This window comes from Melospiza melodia, chromosome 22 (assembly GCF_035770615.1).
Source record: "Melospiza melodia melodia isolate bMelMel2 chromosome 22, bMelMel2.pri, whole genome shotgun sequence".
Lineage (NCBI taxonomy): Eukaryota > Metazoa > Chordata > Aves > Passeriformes > Passerellidae > Melospiza > Melospiza melodia.
In genome coordinates this window covers 7,968,470-7,986,717 of record NC_086215.1, presented here as the reverse complement: position 1 = coordinate 7,986,717, position 18,248 = coordinate 7,968,470, and the positions used below count along the sequence as shown (strand labels likewise).

Here is an 18,248-nt window from a genome sequence, read left to right as displayed (position 1 = left end):
GCTCAACTCCAGAAGGTCACAGAGCTGCCTGCCAGCACACCTGCCACTGCACCAAGAGCAGGCAGACTTTAAATAACCCTTTTTGTCCCTTTCCTGTCCACCTGTCGTGGAAGGGCTCAGTGCAGCTCCACAGCTACAGCTCACCCGTGTTTGCTCTTAAAGGAATAGCCAAGTCACTCTTTTCTATCAAAATCAGCAGCATATCATTCACAGATGAGTGTCAGGATACAGGCCGGGTTAAGAAACAAGTACAGTTGTGATGAAGTAGGAATTTTCTGTCTGTATTTGCTTCCCCAGCCATACAACATTAGCACAGTCTTCCTGCTCGTTTCCTGTTTTGCCTCTTCATGTTGTTCTTTTACTGGACCTACTCAATGAGGCCAAATTAGTTCCTGCCTCCTCAGAAGTCCTGACTATACTTTTCTGAACCCTGCTCCCACCTGTTGCTTCCAAATCCCCATTGTTTTCTTCTTTTGTATTCCCAGCTGTCACTTCCCACCAGCTATGTCCTCGCTTCCACTGCCACCCACAAGGGCTGTGGCATCTGCAGGGTTTGTGTTCTGCTTCCCCGTGCAAACAGCAGGAGAGAGGAGCTGCCATCCCTTACTTCTCTGATTTCACACACAGCAATTGTATCCACGGGACATAAAAGGTGGGCAAAGCATCACAACTTTATAAATGCAAGATTATGAAGTCCTCCCCAAGGGGAGGATGTCTCAAGGCCTTCCTGAAGCCCATCACAGCAAGATGACTCTTTCTTTATTCTGTCTACATCTCTCAAGATTGATTAATATGGATATCTTTCAATTCAGACAAGGTAAACTCATGTGTGCAGCTTGATTTTCTTTCTTCTGTTTAGTTTTGGTCTCTTGACTATGCAGTTGTATCTGCTGTAGTTTTTTTCCTCTTTTTTCATCTGTAATTTACTATATTGTTTTTCTCTAGATTTTTCTCTAGATTCTCTAGTCTTTGAAGGTGTATAATTTGAAATACAGGTGGCAAGTTTGAAAGCTAATTCCAAGCAGGAACAAGTGGCACCTGTCAGTTCCCTACTAGAACCCCTTGTTTAGTCTATAAATTACCAGGTATTCCTGAAGTACACAATTGTAGTAATACTCTGATGTATCTAAAACCAAGTAATCATGAATTTCAACTGCTGTACTGTTAAAAAACATTGCCAAGATCTGTTTTTACTACCTTAAAATTAGCTATTATTAACAAAAAAGGGTATATTGATTATATATAAAAAGAATATGAATACATGTAAGTATTAAAAGAATGTTAATTTAATATCCCTGAAACAGTAACAAAATAACCCCAAAAATGTAGAGGGTTTATTGATAAATACTCAGTTAACTTCCTTCAAATCTTTCTAATATTTTCATGACCTGTAGCTAACCTCTAAGGCAGTTTAAGTCCTTGAATAACTGTTAAGGGTTTAAATGTACAGTGATAATTGCACATTTTCCTCAAAAATTGACTAAACAGACTCAGTTTCCTTTCTTTGTAAAGGAAATTTTGTATTTGCTCTCTAAAGTTCAGATCTCCAGTATTTCTCTCATTGGTTAGATATGTTAATACAAGACAGAGACATAATTGATAATCAGGTGTACTTTATGGTCTGTCAAGTCAGCTGTAAATTGTAAACTTGAACCCCAGTTTAGCAAATGAAATCAGAATAATGTGCTAAAATCCTCTCCAATATAATGCAGTGCTGTGTGAAAAAAAGAAGAGTGAATCTCCCCCTAAGTATTTCTGCAAGGCAAAATTGGCATATATACAATGATGCAAGTAAGTCAGTGTAATTAATAGCAACTCATGGTTTCACAGCCTTCCATCCCAAAGCATTGGAAATTACTGTAGAGAAATACAAAACAAGGATCATTTTACCATCACTGAGACTGTTTAACAACTGTCCCTCTATGCTGGGAGCCTGGTTTTCCACTGAGAGTTTGCAGGCTCGGGCTCTGTATTAAGAACAAAGATTTCCCCTTGGAGTGCAAGACAAGTTTTTAGAGCATATGAAAGCTTTCAAGTTACTGAGTACACCTGTGAGTTGAAGGCACATTTCAGGAACACACAAGCTTGTACTTGATAGCAAAGCCTGACTGGCACTTCAGGGCTTGCTGGGAGCCACAGGGCTGCTTTGCTGTGTGTGATCAGTCTGACAGCCCCCAGGAGCTGCTGGGCCCCCCCAGCTCTGCACACAGAGCTTGGCACACACAAATACCAGCTCCAACTGTTTGTTCATCTCCACTAGTCACAGACCTTCCCAGTCAAGCATTCATGTTAGAACCGAAGGGTGAGATAATGACAGAGGAATCTTCCACATGTCCTCACAGTTGTTGCAGTTTAAACCTTTGGATGAAAATATTTTGGGGCTGATAATTGCCTTGAAGCAGGACAGCAGTTCAGTAACACAGACAACAGGCAGTGACTAATAATATGTCACTGAATAAATCAAGTGATCGTATTTGTATTAGTTTTTATTTTTATGAAATATCCATTAGACATTGCTAAACCTGACTTATTTTTTCTACACCATATCTCTAACTTACCAGAGCACCTGCTTGTACTCCATGAAGAGATGTATGGTTACATAACACCTGTGCTTGTTCCCAGACACTAGAGGCAAAGAGGCAGTCAAAATACTCTTTAAAATATTAAATTGAAAGTCAATGGAACCTTAGAGACATTTCTGAACATGAGGCATAAGCTTTTCAGACATGTTGAGGATGAGATAAAACTGTACCTTGTGCTTCTGCAAGGAGATACAAAGAAGATTCTCTCCATCTTTTCCACTCATAGGGAAATTAAAAGGGAGACAACATTTCTACAGAGTCAATGTATAAATTTTTGCTTTCCAGGATTTTAACTCTGGCAAATTCTTAAAACTCTTATTTACCATCTCCTCAGTCCTACAGCAGGAAAATTCATGCTGAATCCTAGGCAAAGTTGACTATCAATTCTAGATTTGGTCCCCTGGGAATAGCACTAGAGGCAAAAATTTTACACTCAGTGTGTTTCATCCGTTGTCTTGTTACCAAGTGGCAGCAGTTTTTGTGGGAATCATTAAAAACTCCCCTTGTTATGTAGAGCACTATTGATATTTGAACTCTCAGGGGGAGTAACCTCTGTCTCTATCCAAAAAGTATCAGATAAAAATAAACACACACAACATTGCTCAGCAAAGAACAAGTGCATTAATTACAATTCATTAGTCTGAGTTACTCAAACATTTACGGTGTGTATTGAGTCCCGTGTAGGAGTATGGTGACAGGAAAGGTGAGACAAAAGACAGGAAAACATGTAGGAATCTGTCATATACAGTTTTTGTTATAATAATACATTGTGCACATTATTCTTTTCATCTGAGAATGTCAAAGCTCATTTTAAAAATCTGGTTAAATGCAAAAAGCTCTGTGAGGAAAGTAATTCTTTTACTGGTAGGTGAACTGAATGCCAGAGTCATTCAGAGTTATTGCTCATTAGAGCCAGAGATGGAACTCAGGAACAGAACTGGTCTCCAACTTCAGCTACATAAAATGCTGCATGAGTTGCCAACTATGATCTGTGAGTAGAATTTGGTTAATTGTGTCAATCTGTAGGAACAATTTTTATTTTTTGGTATTACAATAGCTCTGAGAGTCCTGCAACTGTAATCCCTGCATGTGAGGTTCTACCTGCACACACAGCAAAGAGTGGCTCTGGCTTGGAAGAAAGTAAAGTCTTTCAGGACATGGTTTGACAAACGAATTTTTGGTAGAAGCTCCTACTTAGGCATTCGCCACCACACATTCCTCCCCTCTTCCCCTTTACATTGTTCCTGCATTGTGCCAGTGATTTTCTTTTTGTGTGTGTTTAATTGAATCTGAATCTGATTTCAATTAGAAATAGTCCCCACAACCCTTTTTTTTTAAACTCAGACTAGTACTCTGATCTGGTTCCCTGGTGCAGATGCAGGAACAATGTTACAAGAGAGTCTCTTGAAGACAGGAATGAAAGAGTGAGGAACACACAGCACAAATTCAACTTAGCAGAGGTGTTTGTCAAACTGTGCCCTTAACTGAGCCCAACCATAACAAGGTTCTAACTGCAACTGGTGTGAAAAAACAGCAAATTAGGTTTGTAATTTTTTTTTAAATTAACACAAGTAGAATATATCAGCAAACAAAAGAGCAGCTCTGTCACCTCAGGTGATACTGCAAAAACTTTCAGAGTGGAAATTGAGGTCATTGACAAAACATCTTCCTTTCCCCTTTGGAGTCAAAACTAATGTCTCTCAGAAACACACAAAGGAAATAACCTTTAAACTCCATGTTTGTTTTTGCAGTGGTATGACTGGAAAATAATTTCATCTGCCTTTGTAAAGGGGGGGTGGGGTGGTATAAAACGAAGTGGAGACCATTTCCCTCCCACCACAGCCGTACATCTATTATCTGACTCACCACTTCTGGGACTCCTTCTGGCAGCTCTGGTTTTATTGCACTGAAAACTCAAGCCTATGAAAATATTCCCTATTTTCAGGTTTACTTTGTTCACTGCTTTGTTCAGGTCAGTATTCCTTCCTTTCGGGGTCTGGAATTCGACATTCAGCAAGGGTTGGATGTTGCTGTTTTTAAGCTTTGTGAGAAGGACCAGCTCACTGGAAGGAAGGGGGGAGGGAAAGGAAGGGGGAGGAGAGTCCATATCTGAAGAGAGACTCCAGACTGGAGAAATTTTACTGACATCCATTCAGTTTCCAGCGGGGTCTCCTTCAAGGGCTTTTACTGAGCTCCGAAAGCCCCTGCAATTCACAGCAGCATTTACATGCAACGTTTCCCTCTGGGAGCTAAGGTATAACTGTACTCCTGGATAATAATCACAAAGAATACCACCAGACTCCCATTGAAATGTCAACCAGCCACTACCGTTGTAGAGAGTAACAAAGAGATGCTAATATAATTAATTATGAAGCCTCAGTACCCTCATTAACACATCTTTAGTGCCTAGATCTTTGAAAATCAGCTGTATAAAGTGACTGTCAGAGTTAATTCCTTATAAATTGCCTCCTGTCACATGCCAGCACTGCAGCAAGATCTCTCAGGCCTTGATGCTAAGAAATCTGTGTTTTTTAAAAGTTCTGATGCAGTTTTATTGGTGTTATTAAAGGTGTAAGCTGTTGCATAAGCAGTTTGTCAGGCTAGAGTAGAGAAAAATAAAAATGCCTTTAGTCAGCCCAGCTTACACAGTTGGTGGCATAAATAGGAAAAGTTTCAGTCAATTAAATGGAAAATTAAGGACAAAAGAAAAGAACAGGAATGAAAGGTGTCACATAATTTGGCATTTAAATGTTTCCGGACCTTTTTTTAAGTTTGAGGACTGCAGCCAGTTTATAGCTCTCCCTCCTACTGCTGCCTTTATGACAGCATTCCAGCTCCAGGCCTCATTCCAGAGCATCCTTCTTCCCCTCCTCTCCCGCTCACAAATATATATTTCAATAGGCTTAGGCTACATGGAGTTCCAAAACCAGCATGTAATTGGTGCAATTGTCTTTTACACTTCTCCAGAGAGAGCCACATTCATGCTGCTTAAGCCCTGTTTTGTCATGTTTTCCCTTTTTCTTTTTTGTTTTTTTTTTTTTTTTTTTTTTTTTCCAAGCTGGACAGGGATCAGTACTTGTGTTGGGAACCCTACATATATACTGAAAAAAGAAGTTAGAGAAAAAAGCTGTATGGGTGGTTCACTCTTATTTCTCAGAACCAGACTGTCACTCTGCTACAAGATAAAGGGAGACGATAAAAAGAAAGTGATCATTACAAATCACTTGGCATTTTCTGTGAGCAGTTAAAACACTTGCACTGACATATCCAATTTGTCTATACAAGATACTCTGCCTCCCTTCATCTTCCATGTGCTTTTGAGAAGGTGATAATTCTGCAGTGCATAACTTCGTAAAGTTATCTCTCTGTGCTTGTATAATACGTTCCAGGATTCTTTGTAATCTCTGTTATACTTGGGATAAAAAAAAAATCAAATGAGATATTTTTATTTGCCATTTAAGAAGTGGCTTTCACACTAAGTGCTTTTGCTGGTCTTGCTAATCTGGCAATATGCAAACTCTCTAAATGGAGGTGAAATTTATATCAGTAGAAGGAGTCCTTGCAAATCTGTCTTTCCTGCTGCATTAGCTAACATGGTAGGAACATTATTTCATTCTCCACTCTTAAATTACATATCCATACCCCAGTAAAACTAAGATGTATTACTGAACATTTGGTGTTCATAGAAATAATATCTCAGAAATAAAAGTGGCATGCTTGAAATTAAATAAATAGAGATTTCTGAAGAGCCACCCAGAACTACCATGCAAATTCTGCTGGTACCAAGTGGAATGTAACAACTTATTCTGAATGTCCTGTTTTGAAACCACACTTTTGCCAAGGAGAGCCAGTTCTGTTTAGAGGATTAATATCTGTCCACATTACTTTCTAATATAGCCACTGGCTTCAAAAATAGCAGTTAAAATCCCAACAACTGTTTGAGATACTACAGATGCAATATGAGTTGATTAAGTGATGTACAGAACAGATAACTAATTTTTAGTCATGCATGGTTACTGAATATGGGATTAATTTAAGAGATCTCTGTTTTCTTTCATGCTGTCAGCACTGCAAAGGGTCAGGTACCTTTGAGGAGTGGCACAGCAGATTGTACCTTCATTTCTGAGATGAGATGCTGGACATGCTGCTACGAACCCGGCAGGAACTAGAGGCTGCTGAGACCAAAAGGAGAGAGCCACTGCCAGTCACCTTGTTGACAGCAGCAATCCCCTGCCCAAGGCAGAGACTCACAGCTGCCACTGAGCTCAGAGCACCATGGCAGCCAGGACTGAGGATCCTGAGCCTTTCACAGATGCCTCTTTGGACAATCCATGGCACTCGGCCCCATGCCAGCTCTGCTTGCCATTCCAGCCCTGCTGGCAGTGCCTTTGTGCCCCTGTGGCTGTAACTTGCTGCCACCTGCCACAGAGCTTCCCCCCGCTCCTTCCTGGGCTGCTTACACTTGACTAAAATCTTTGTCTTGTTATTAATCATGAAGGAATGAATAGGGGATAAACAATACATGTACAGGGCAAGAAACCACAGCCATATTTATAAGGAACCCCCAACTAATTCTGCAAAGCACAGTAGGTCATGATTTTAATGGAGATGGATTCTTTTGGTAACGTATCATGTCTTTTGGTATAACAGGACTTCAGAAGCAAGCTGATGTTTTCTGCTAACAAGGAAAAATAGGTTTTCAATGCAAAAAGGGCACAGCATTTGCAGGGACATTTAGGAGAGGGGACAGGGAAAAGGAGGTCACAAATTAGAGAAAATGCATGAGCCTGTTACAGATGGCACTGGAGAAGAAATAACTGGGGGATTCACACAGCTTGAGGTAACACAGAGTCCACACAAGGACCTGAACCCTCCTCAAGCTACTGAGCAGCTAGTGGGGTACATGGACATGGGTTCAACACTGACAGTTGTGGGGACCTCACTTCCCTCAAGATTTGGTGAATTTTAAAATCATCAATTTCTAACAAAAAAGAAACATGGGAGTAACTGATCAGATATTATCCATACTCAAATAACAAGCAAAAAATGTCAGCAAAAAGCCACTTCAAACTCCAGGTTCCATCCTTTGGTTAATGCAAAGGCAATAGCTCAGTACCCAGGCCTCAGGCAGACCACATCTGTCCCCTCGAGCTGTTCAGCAGTGCAGGGGTAGGATGGGAACTGTCAGGGAACAGCACTAGGTCTTGCTGGTTATGGAAGCTGGAGAAACAAGTGGGTTCTGGAGTGACAATTCTTTGAAACAAACCCTTGCTGTAGGCTGAAGGGTTTTGTTTGTTGGCTGTTTGCTATGAATAAACGAGAATACTGAATAACAAGAATACTTATGAAGTTCTGTTCCCCTGAACAGTCATCAAGCACCAAAGGCTTCGATCCCGTGTCAAGCCACTCCCTGCCAGACCAAGTCCAAGAACTCCCTCATGGCCGGATTGATCTGTGCTTGTTGTTTTATTTGTCTTTAGTGCATCTGTTTGGGATGGAAGGAATGGAGGGGAAGGTGTGAAAGGAAAAGGCTCAGTTACGACTCTCCATTTTCGGGTACAATCTCCTGTTTCGCCTGTCTGGAGCCTCAACAGAACTGAATAGTTGCATTTATCACAAATCGAGGGCAGCGACTGCACCCACTAGTGGGGGAATTTTTACCGAGACGCAGCTCCGAGTATTTCTTTTGCTCAGGTCACAGCGATCACACGCTAGCGTGCAGCTTTTTTCTGATTTTTCTCCCCCTCGCTTTCGTTTTTGTTTTCGCTTTACCTCAATCTTCTCTTGTTTTTTTGATGCTGATTTGCTCCATTATGTAAAAGTGAAAACTTCCTACACTTTGTCTCATGAAACTGGGAGGAAAAAGCACAGATCAGCCCAGTAAAAGCAGCCACTTAAAAGAGACTGGGTAGCCTCAGGCAAGTAACAGCCCTCCCCCACTCATCCCCGATTTTGCCTTGTTTCTGATGATGTGAAGACAAAAACATCCATATATCTGATACTGCCAGGCCAGGGAAAAAAAAAGCAACGTAAGATTTCTTGAAATACCTTTGATATATTGAAACCCCAGAGAAATTGGAATAAAGGATAAAAGTGCAGTTACTTACAACAGTCCTTGTCTGGAGCTGTTTGCTCCTTTCTCATCCTCAGGGAAGAAAAAGCCCGGACATGCACCACGATACAGGGAACATGTTCTACATTTGCAGTAACTTTGCATACTACTGGCTAAAAAAATGGATTTATTTCTGTTTCACATACCTAAATTCCAGTTTTCTTATCTCTTTGCCATCTCAAAAACTCGCAAACTTTTCTCCTTAAGTCCCCTCTGTCAAGTTATTTAAAGTTTTTAAATTGCAGTCTGTGCTTAGCATTTTTATGATGATGCAGCCTGTATATTAATTCACACTCATAATATTTACTCCTCTACTAAAGAGTAATATGCCTTGGCAGTTCTAATCATAGCAATTAAAGATAATTTATTGATGACTGAAGATGATCTATTTATAGAGGATAAGTATTAAGACCCTCTTAAGAAAACTATTCTGCTATTGGGTTCAAATATTTAGTATCAGATGAAAAGCTGCCCCATGCAATGACCCAAAGCCAGGAGCCTGCCTGCAGAAGTGAGCTGGGAAAAAGTGCTCAGTTACATCCAAGATGGTCTCTGCCTGCCATTGCTCGTGCTTCCACATGAACCAGCTGCTGTTGGAGATGCCAAGCTTGAACTTTGGAAATTCAGATTAACTCCTGTGCTGATGAGAGAGACATGACAGGGCTAAAAGGGCTATCAGTCCAGCCCAAGAGTGTTTATGCTTTTATGTTCTTGTCTCTTCTCTGGGGTATCGTGATGGTCCACTCCAGCCAGGATTTGAAATTCTAGAGATTCAGTTCCATTGAGACTTTTTGCTTTTGAAGGAGGTGCCACTGAACCTCCTTCTGCTCCAATTTCACTGTCTGTAAATTGACTGTAAGAGTTCTTTACCATTCGTTTTAGGGACTCTTCACTGTTAATTGTGTAGTATTTTAAATTCCTCAGCAGAACTATTGCACTCAGCTGTGATATAAATGGACTCACACGTGCTCAAGAGGTGAAAGCACTACAATCGTTCTGCTGAGCTCCTGCTCTGTATCCTGCAGCCTTGATTCCTCCACACAGGCCAGACTCCTTCCCAGCAACAGCCGGAATAACTCCACTGAAGTTGGTGCATCTGTGCCTGCTTATGCCAGCACTAAATTTAGCCTGTGCATTCATCATCAAGTTGTTCCAATGAGTTAGTTAGAAAAAATCTCCAAGCAGAGTCATTCCTGTTAGGAATAACCACTTAAATAAGCTCCAGCACCAGTCCGTGTCCCTGCGGACAGGAGCAGCACGGGTTATCCGGGTGCAGGGACCGGTGCCCGGGTACCGGAGCAGCCCCGCGGGCGCGCAGCCAGCCCGGCCACACAGCAACTCAGCCTGGGCACCAACTACCCCCATTCCCCCATCAAAACCAACCACGGCAGCGAGCAGAGCAACGAGCCAGAGCACACCCCGGGCACTAAGTGTGCCTTGAGCCGGGCCACCATACAGTGACAGCCAATGGAGCTTCCCTCTCAAGGGGGCCCAGTCCCCGCTCTCCACCGCGCTCGGCTTTGTCGCCCCCTCCCCGCCGCCATCTTAACTCCTGGCACCCCGCGCCCTTCGTCTGCGCTGCCACCCGTGCCCGCGGCGGGACCAGCGGAGCCCCAGCGCAGCTACGGCGGGAGCGACCGAAGGGGAAGAAGCAGCCTCAGCCAAACCCAAGGATCTAACGGAGGTGCCGGGATAGGCCGCACCGCTCTCCCGCACGGAGCCACCGCCCGCCCAGCCCCGCCGCCCCGCACCCTTCCCCAACATGGCCCCGCCCGGCTCACTTTACCGCTCGCAGGCCGGCGGGCTCGGCGCTCGGATGACGTCACCGCGCGCCCGTTTCCATGGGAACCGGAGGCGCGGGCGGCGGGAGCGCCACGGGCCGGGACTGCCGGGACCGACCCCCGACCCCCCAGGGACCTCTCCGGCCCGGCATGTTCACGGACAGGACGGCACCCGGTGCCGACGTGCAGTCGCTGTGGAGGAGCGCCCGGAGCGCGCGCTGCGAGGCGGTGAGAGACCCCCGGGGCGGCGCCGCTCCCGCTCTTGTACCGCCGGGCCGGGCAGGGGGCGGCTGTCAAGGCTGCGCCTTCCCCGGACCTTCAGTGATCGTGCCCCGACTCGCCCCATCCCTGTTCGTCCGCACCCCCCCCCGCAGGTCCCGGGGCTCCAGCGCGGCCCGGGACCGAGCGCTCCCGCTCCGGTAGTTGTTGGCACCGGGCGGGGCCGGGGCGGCGGGGCCTGTGCCCGCCCGCCGGCTCTGTCCCCACAGCCTTGTGCTGATTTAGCCCCGGTGTGCGGGGCCGAGCGGCTGCCGCCCCGCAGTTTGAGAGCTGACAATGCTGCGCTGTCACCGTGTGCGCTGCTCGCTCCGCGCTCTGGAGCTCGCTGCCTTCTTGCCTTCTCCCGTCCTTCCCATTCCATGCTTTAGAGCAGTGCCCGGATCTGGCATTCGGGCATCTCTGCCCCCGATCAGATTATGGGAAGGTCACAAACACATCACCGACACCTGGGCAGGTACGGAGGTACCTTGTGTACCAGAGGGGCTGGAATGTCTCCGTGAAACGGCAGGAAGGGGAAGGTGCTTTGAATGCCTTGTGCAACACTTGTTTTTCTGCTTAGACTATAGACTGTCTGTCTTCTTTCACTAGAAAACTTGCCAGACTGGGAAAATTTCAACAGCAGAAGCTGCAGCACAGTCTCATACAGCCCGAGATGCTGCAGTGCAGACAGAACAGAGCAAAGATGCTGTCCAAGACTTTCAGCAAGAAGTCCAAGTAGATTATATTGGGCTTCTGTCATTCCTTCAGAGAGTGGAGGATGCTGTTATCAAAGAACTAAATAAAAACTGGAAAAGTCATGCCTTTGATGGCTTTGAAGTGAACTGGACAGATCAGGATGAAACAGTAAGTGACAGACTTCAGGTCATTGTCCAAGCAGAGTTCAGTTACTCTAAGTTGTTAGTCCTTATTGCTGTGATTGTTCTTACCAGGTTCTAATAATTAAACATTACCAGTTGGGCTGCCTTGGGGTTTTTACAGCTTTCTCCTTGCTTGTTAAACCGTTCTTCCTGCTGGTGACTGAGCTGTAGCAGCAGTGAGAGGAGGAAGCCTGCAGTTGGTGTAGGCTTTTCTTCAGCCCCTTCAGAGCACTGCAGCCTAGCAGGGATCTAGGAACAGTTGCAGTCAGTGAGTTGGCAGCTCTGCCTGCTTAGGTTTGTTTAGTGCATGGTGCTCAGGAATGGAAGCAATTTGTACCAGTACATGTTGGGACTGGCATTTTCAAACTGTTACTTGTGAAGCTCAGTGAGTGCCAAACTCACACCTGTAAATTCTTAGGCACAGCCTTCCAGAGCTGTGCACTCTCTGAGAGGTTGTTTGAGTGACAGTTGTGTTGTGGGTTTGTTTCTCAACAGGAATTCAACAACCTTTTCACATAAATACTTGGACTGAGGAAAACCCACACTGTAACCCCACAATCACACCAGGGGTGGACACAGATCTCATTTCTCTCTGTTCAGAGATTGTTGCCTCAGTGTTTGGATTTGATCTCTTCCAGGTGTTGTGTTTGCATACATTGTCATACCCAGAGGCTCAGGATCAGAACCTGCAGGTCACTGGTGTGTCATGGAATGCCACAGGATCTGTCATTGCGTGTTCCTACGGCCGGTGAGTGTGAGGGATTTGGGAGTGCAGCTGAGGCTCATGTGATGGCTCAGGCTGACCTGAGGTCTAGATATGTTTGCTTTCTCTGTAGTAATAAACTGACATATATATATCTATATCCACTCCTTATGCAAGTTAAATTATTAATCTTCAAAGTAACAAAATCTCAGGCAAGTCCTAAATTAATCTTTTATTTCTTCTACCTTTCCCCCACCCTGAAAATGGATACATGATCTTACTGATTTGTTTCTAGGTAGGTTCTGTTTGAAAGATATAAAGAGCAGATGCATTTGCAAATATCTGTAGGTGAGGTTTGGGTGAATGCACTTTATCTTCACTGTGATCATGATGTTTAATGTGGTCTCTGAGCACCCTGGATGAACCTGGCACCTGTTCATGCATGTGCTTGGTGCCATGGACATGTTATAACATGTTGAAGGATTTCTGAAATAAGGGTTTCACAAATTATTTATCTAATCCATTGATGTCTGTAGTAGCTCCCTCTTCCTTGGACCTGCTTCTACCCTGATTTTTTTTTTTTTATGCTGCCCACTCCTTACATTAAAAGCCCCAGCAAAAAGGGTTTCCATGAGAGAATGCATAGGGAAGAGTGAAACAGGGCAAACCTGTATGTTAGTTGCTCCTTCTGTTCTCTCAGTCTACAACTGTTTGCAGATGAGGATGTGGTTTTTGTGTCTGTGGGTACCCTCAGCAGAATTCCCTCCATGAACTTTCCATATGCACCCTTTTGATTGTTCCCATTATTTGAATGGTGAGTAGGTCTTGGAATAGGGAAATTGTACCCAAAATTTACTGGCTGCACTTTGAGGTAAGCACAAACATGTTCCCTGTCACATCCTGGATAAACCAGTCCCCAGAGAAGTTCCATCCCCTCAGGATTCCTTCATGATGGGACCCAAAGCAGCACATTGAGGTGTCCATGGGGAATCTCAGAGCTCTGCTGGACTGGAATCCTCTGGAACACACAAAGCAAGATGAAGCTTTTTTGTTTTTCAGGTTGGACGATGGGGACTGGAGCACAGAGAAATCCTATGTTTGTACCTGGAATCTGGACAGAAGAGGGTTGAATCCACAGCACCCTGACCTGGTGGTGGATGTTCCCAGTTCTGTCATGTGCCTGGCTTTCCATCCCTCCCAGCCATCACTGATAGCTGGTGGGTTGTTCTTACCTCAGACCATGCTTAAACATACCCTTTCCTCCTGCAACCTGGATCCTTTGGTTTCTCTCTCTGAGTCCAGCCTCAGATCTCCTGTAAAGGAGCAGCATTGCAGCTCCTCAAACTGAGGGACTAATGCCCACCAACACAGATAAGTGCACTGTAACATCTGAACTGGGACTTGCTGCTTCTTCAGTGACACCTGCCTTTATATCCCCTCCTCAGAGAGAGGTGACAGAAGGAAATCCAGCTCTGGCTGTAAGGGAATAAACTTATTTCAGCAGAGCAATATTCTCTTACACCAGAACTGGCTGTGCCCTGCACAGAACTGCCCAACCTTTAAAGCTGGTGGGTCTGTTTCCACCATTGCTCCATTTGTACATTTGTTCTGAGCTGTCAGACCTCAGATGTTTTGTATTTGTCCTTTCAGGTGGCCTGTTCAGTGGGGAGTTGGTGGTGTGGGACACCAGCAGGACAGAAGACCCTGTGATCTGGAGGACAGGGATGACAGATGACACCCACACTGACCCAGTCTATCAGGTAACAGAGAGCACTGACAGCACACAGGGCTGGGGCAGGTGAGAGTTGCACTGCTTTGTGTCATCACTGTGGTTCCCATCCACAGCCAGGCAGTTCACAGACATTTCAGCAGTTATATTCTTTTTTGGTTGGCTATTTTCCCCCAAATCTAGTTCCGGAACAGACAGCCTGTATAAAATAACTTCACTGTCCAGGATAAATGAAAAGCAGGATGATTCCCAAACTCTAATTGTTTATTAAGGGAGATGCAACCAGTGATACTTGGAGTGGTTTAAAAACACAAATGGGAAAGTGTCCATGATCCTTGGAAGCTTAAAGCCATATGCTTTAAGGGAATTTACAAGCATGTCATCCAGTCTGGCTTCCTAAGGGTTTTGCCCTTCTGGGGCCTTGTGACTCTGGACATCCTGTGTATTTTTCTCATCTGCTACTCAGGAAAATACTGTTGTTTAGAGCTGGGTGAAAGTGCCATAAATGCCTATGCCAAAAGTGAGGGCAGGTGAACCATAGAAACTGGAATGGAGATTCAGCCCTGAATACTGGATGTGTTTCAGTCTGTGTCAGCTCCCAGCAGAAGCTCGTTTGGTACCAGGCTGGTGCCTGGCTCTGCTCTTGTGCCACCACAGGCTGCATGGGCTGGGCAGTTGTGACAGTCCCCGTTTTCCTGAGCTCTTGGCATTTGGAACAGGTTCACTGGTTACCTGACACCAGGCACAGAAACCATGCCCGGCTGATGAGTGTGGGGACAGATGGGAAGATCCTCGTGTGGAGGGAGGAGCGGGACGGGCGGCTGGCCTTGGCTGAAGGATTTGCCATCGTGGCTCAGCAGATCCCTCGCAGCACTCGGCTGAAGAAGGTGAGTTCAGCAGCTCAAAGAGTGCATAAAAACACTCTGAACCCTGGAGCCCAAGTGTCAGAGGAAAAGCCCCTTCTGAACAAGCACACCCTTGATCCACAGCTCCTTTGCCATACAGAAATCTTTCTTGGAAGACTGATAACAGCTGAGGTTTTGCCATGCTCTAAAGAGAAGTTACCAGGATGGAGAACTTGCTTGTAATGTTAATTCATGTGAACCCGTTTGCAGGAAGGATTCAGTGCTACAAACACGGAGCTGTCACAAGCTGTGCTGTGAACAGCCCGCTGGGCCCCCAGCAGGCCCTGCCTGCCTGTGCCTCTCTGGGGAGCTCCAGCTCACACCAGCTCTGTCTCTCTCTGCCCAGGTGGCCTGGGGACAGGCAGCCGTGGGGGTGACCTCGCTGTCCTTCTCACCCTTCCATGCCGGTGTGTTCGTTGTGGGTGTGGAGGGCGGGTACTGCCTGCGGTGCTCCACCTCGGCGCAGGGCCCGGCCCTCCCGCGGCCGCGCGGCTCCGTTCCCCTCAGGGCGCCGGCAGAGCTCGCCTTCTCCCCTCACGCTGGGCCCGTGTACTCCGTGAGCTGCTCGCCCTTCCACAGGCAAGTGCTGCATGTGGGACACGATCACTGCTTGGCTCTAAAACACAAAATAGCCCCTGGGGTGTGTTAGAAGTTCCAAAAAAGGGTCACCTAGTAGAGAAAAAACATCCATTGGCTCTGGTGAAGCTGCCTACTGGACTGTCCTCCATGTGGGTGCATTAGCAACACTAGCACCTTCCTTAGATCATCCTCTCTGTTACAATTAATACTCAATCTAAAGCCAAGGAGATGAAAAAGTCCTTCACTTGGGCAGATCACTAAGTATCTTACTGAAGATTTTTCTGCCATCAGTAGCTGCCAGAATTTAAATGAGAAGCTCCCATCTCTGCCAGCAATTCACCCACCATCCATGGAGGCCCCAAGCCCTGTTTGTGTGAAACATGCTGACAGCCCAGGTTTGCATTTGATTTGCATGAGACAAGCCCAGCTCGAACAATGCCCAGCTCTAGATCAGCAGTTCTCAGGCAGCCCTGGGCCACAACCCATCGACGGTCAATACAAGCCCTCATTAAGCTTAATTGAGGGCAGTAACAAACAGCCCACAGCACAGGCTGGCAATTGCTGCTTTAGGAGACACAGACCTTTACAAAGCAGGAATATTGTCCGAGGTCATGCTCCTTGACTGATTTCTGTTCTTTATCGTTAGCAATAAAACAAAACGAGCTGTTTCTTACTTCCTCTCTCCTCCAGGAACCTCTTTCTGAGCTGTGGGACCGACGGACAAGTTCACTTGCACTCAATGTTGCAGACACAGCCCCTCTTTGCTCTACAGTTATCAAAGAAATACCTGTTCTGTGTATGCTGGTCTCCAGTTCGACCACTGGTTTTTGCAGCTGCATCTGGGGAAGGCAAGTAACTACAGGTGCCTTCTCTTGAACATAAAATTAAGAGTGTTCTGGGTATTAGTTAGTCAGGTCGATTGTACTGATTAGCACATCCCACAAGCACAGAGCAGTGGCCGCTCTTTTCACTGTGTAATTAGTACAAAGGAGTGATTTCTAACTTTAACAAGGTGAACCAGCAGTTACTTTTCACTTCTGATGGTACCTTTAAATCTGTTGCCACAGTCATTCACAGGAATACAGCACAGCAAGATCACTGAGGCTAAATCTATCTCCATTTTGTTTTTGACATCTACTTCCAGAACTAATGGCTTAAAATGAAAACTTTTTCCTTAGAAAATTGCCCAAACATATTTGAGTTAAAGAATGGAGATTTCACAGAATTTGGCAAGCTGGTTTCAGGTTTCTGACAGTAGAACAAATCCATGCTGCCTTGCAGTAATGTCAGCTGTCTATCACAGCCTAGACACCCATCAGCAGGGGAAACAGGTTAAAAATAACTCTCAGTGCCAGACTAAGCAGATACTCACCTGCTGTTAGATAAGATGTCTGTTGCCATGAAGCTGCAATGAATGTCTGTGTCTGCAGGAGAGGTGCACCTGTTTGACCTGGGGAGGAGCACGCAGAAGCCCACCGTGTCCCTGAAGCAGTCTGTGAGTGACTGCCCCGTGTATTGTTTGGAATTCAACACCAAGCACTCGCGGCTCCTGGCAGCAGGGGATGCTGCTGGGACAGTCAAAGTCTGGCAGCTGAGCTCCGACTTCACTGAGCAGGGACCAAGGGAAATGAGTCACCTGGAGCAGCTGGCAAATGAGATCATGGACTGAGGGAGCAGCACAACAGCTGTGTGAAGCTTGTAACTGCCCTGACTCCAGGGACAATTCCCCACTCACCTGTTCCAGTGTTGGCCTGGAAAACACAGGTAACCAACAGCTGGAGTTGCCTCCACATAAGAGTTAAATTTGCATTTAACCATTAAACACAAAAGTATGTGGTTCGACCAGTAACTTTTATTGAAGCACACTGCAACATGTTTCTTTTCCCTAAGAGTTTTAAGCTAAGCACTTTAAGGTTACATCATAAAGTAACATTGATTATTGTAGAGCACAAAGAGAGAGAGACACATGCAGAGCTACAGTCAGCAAACGTGAGCATGTCCTTTGCATCTTTTGGTGCTAGTGTTTCAGATCAATTCACAAAGAGTGAACGTGTAAATTCTATGTAGTCGTAGGCAGCAGGCAGTTCCCTGCCCTTGCCATCCATGTAGGGTTTCATGTGGGAGATGCAATAATCGGCCTGTTCCCGGGTCAGGTTCTGAAAGAGAGACAGTGTGGGGGTGAGAGGGCTCTGGGGCTGCCAAGGGCCATTGACAGGCAGCCCTCCCATTCCCCGGGGCAGAAACCAGAGCAGCACCACTACACCCAGCATGGAAATGCTCTGGCTGTTGGCACTACTTGGTTAAGGGTTGGAAGGCCTGACCAGAGTCTTCCCACCGAACAGAAGACAGAGCAGGTAACTGGGACAAGGAAGAACTGCAAACTCTTTATTTCCCTGCCAGCTGGTGGTATTCAGACAGGAAAAACTTGCTGTTTTGGCAGGGCAGTGAGAGGGAGGAGATGTTCATACTGTCTAAACTTAGGCTCAAGCTCTTCCTTTGAATTGCTGTCTGGAGAAACATCCCCCATCTAATTTCCCAGATGAGGGAAGGGAAGTTCTGAGGACAGTGCGCTCCCTTCCAGGCCTTTAAGTAGCTCTTGTTTTATTCAACCTGAGCAGTTCTTTGGTACCTAAAGCTTTTCCTCTTCCTCTATAGAGCCAAGAAAGCAACTGAGTAGGACTGTCACACAATTTCTCTGTTTGCTGCAGGGGATCCCCTGGC

At 45.6% G+C, this 18,248-nt stretch overlaps 2 protein-coding genes across 9 annotated transcripts in view; one reads left to right on the top strand and one right to left on the bottom strand.

Moving 5' to 3' along the window:
- Window positions 1-10,554: 10,554 nt before the first annotated feature.
- On the top strand, window positions 10,555-17,376 carry DYNC2I2 (dynein 2 intermediate chain 2). Its single transcript, XM_063174977.1, has 9 exons — window positions 10,555-10,703; window positions 11,343-11,597; window positions 12,250-12,359; window positions 13,374-13,531; window positions 13,965-14,074; window positions 14,763-14,930; window positions 15,295-15,527; window positions 16,218-16,375; window positions 16,958-17,376. The coding sequence occupies exons 1-9, from the start codon at window positions 10,626-10,628 to the stop codon at window positions 17,194-17,196; spliced, it is 1,509 nt and encodes a 502-aa protein (XP_063031047.1). The 5' UTR covers window positions 10,555-10,625; the 3' UTR covers window positions 17,197-17,376.
- Window positions 17,360-18,248, bottom strand: part of SPTAN1 (spectrin alpha, non-erythrocytic 1) — a 46,115-nt gene continuing 45,226 nt past the window's right edge. For all 8 annotated transcript variants that reach the window (XM_063174970.1, XM_063174968.1, XM_063174972.1 and 5 more), the window contains one exon: window positions 17,360-17,683. In XM_063174970.1, the coding sequence (XP_063031040.1) occupies window positions 17,558-17,683 (126 nt within the window). In that variant the 3' untranslated portion in view covers window positions 17,360-17,557. The remainder of the gene's footprint in view (window positions 17,684-18,248) is intronic.

Coding starts and splice junctions, on each gene's coding strand:
- DYNC2I2 (XM_063174977.1), top strand. CDS start 10,626: ATGTTCACGGACAGGACGGCACCCGGTGCCGACGTGCAGTCGCTGTGG. Junction 12,360..13,373: donor ATTGCGTGTTCCTACGGCCG/GTGAGTGTGAGG, acceptor TTTGTTTTTCAG/GTTGGACGATGGGGACTGGA. Junction 15,528..16,217: donor AGCTGCTCGCCCTTCCACAG/GCAAGTGCTGCA, acceptor TCTCTCCTCCAG/GAACCTCTTTCTGAGCTGTG.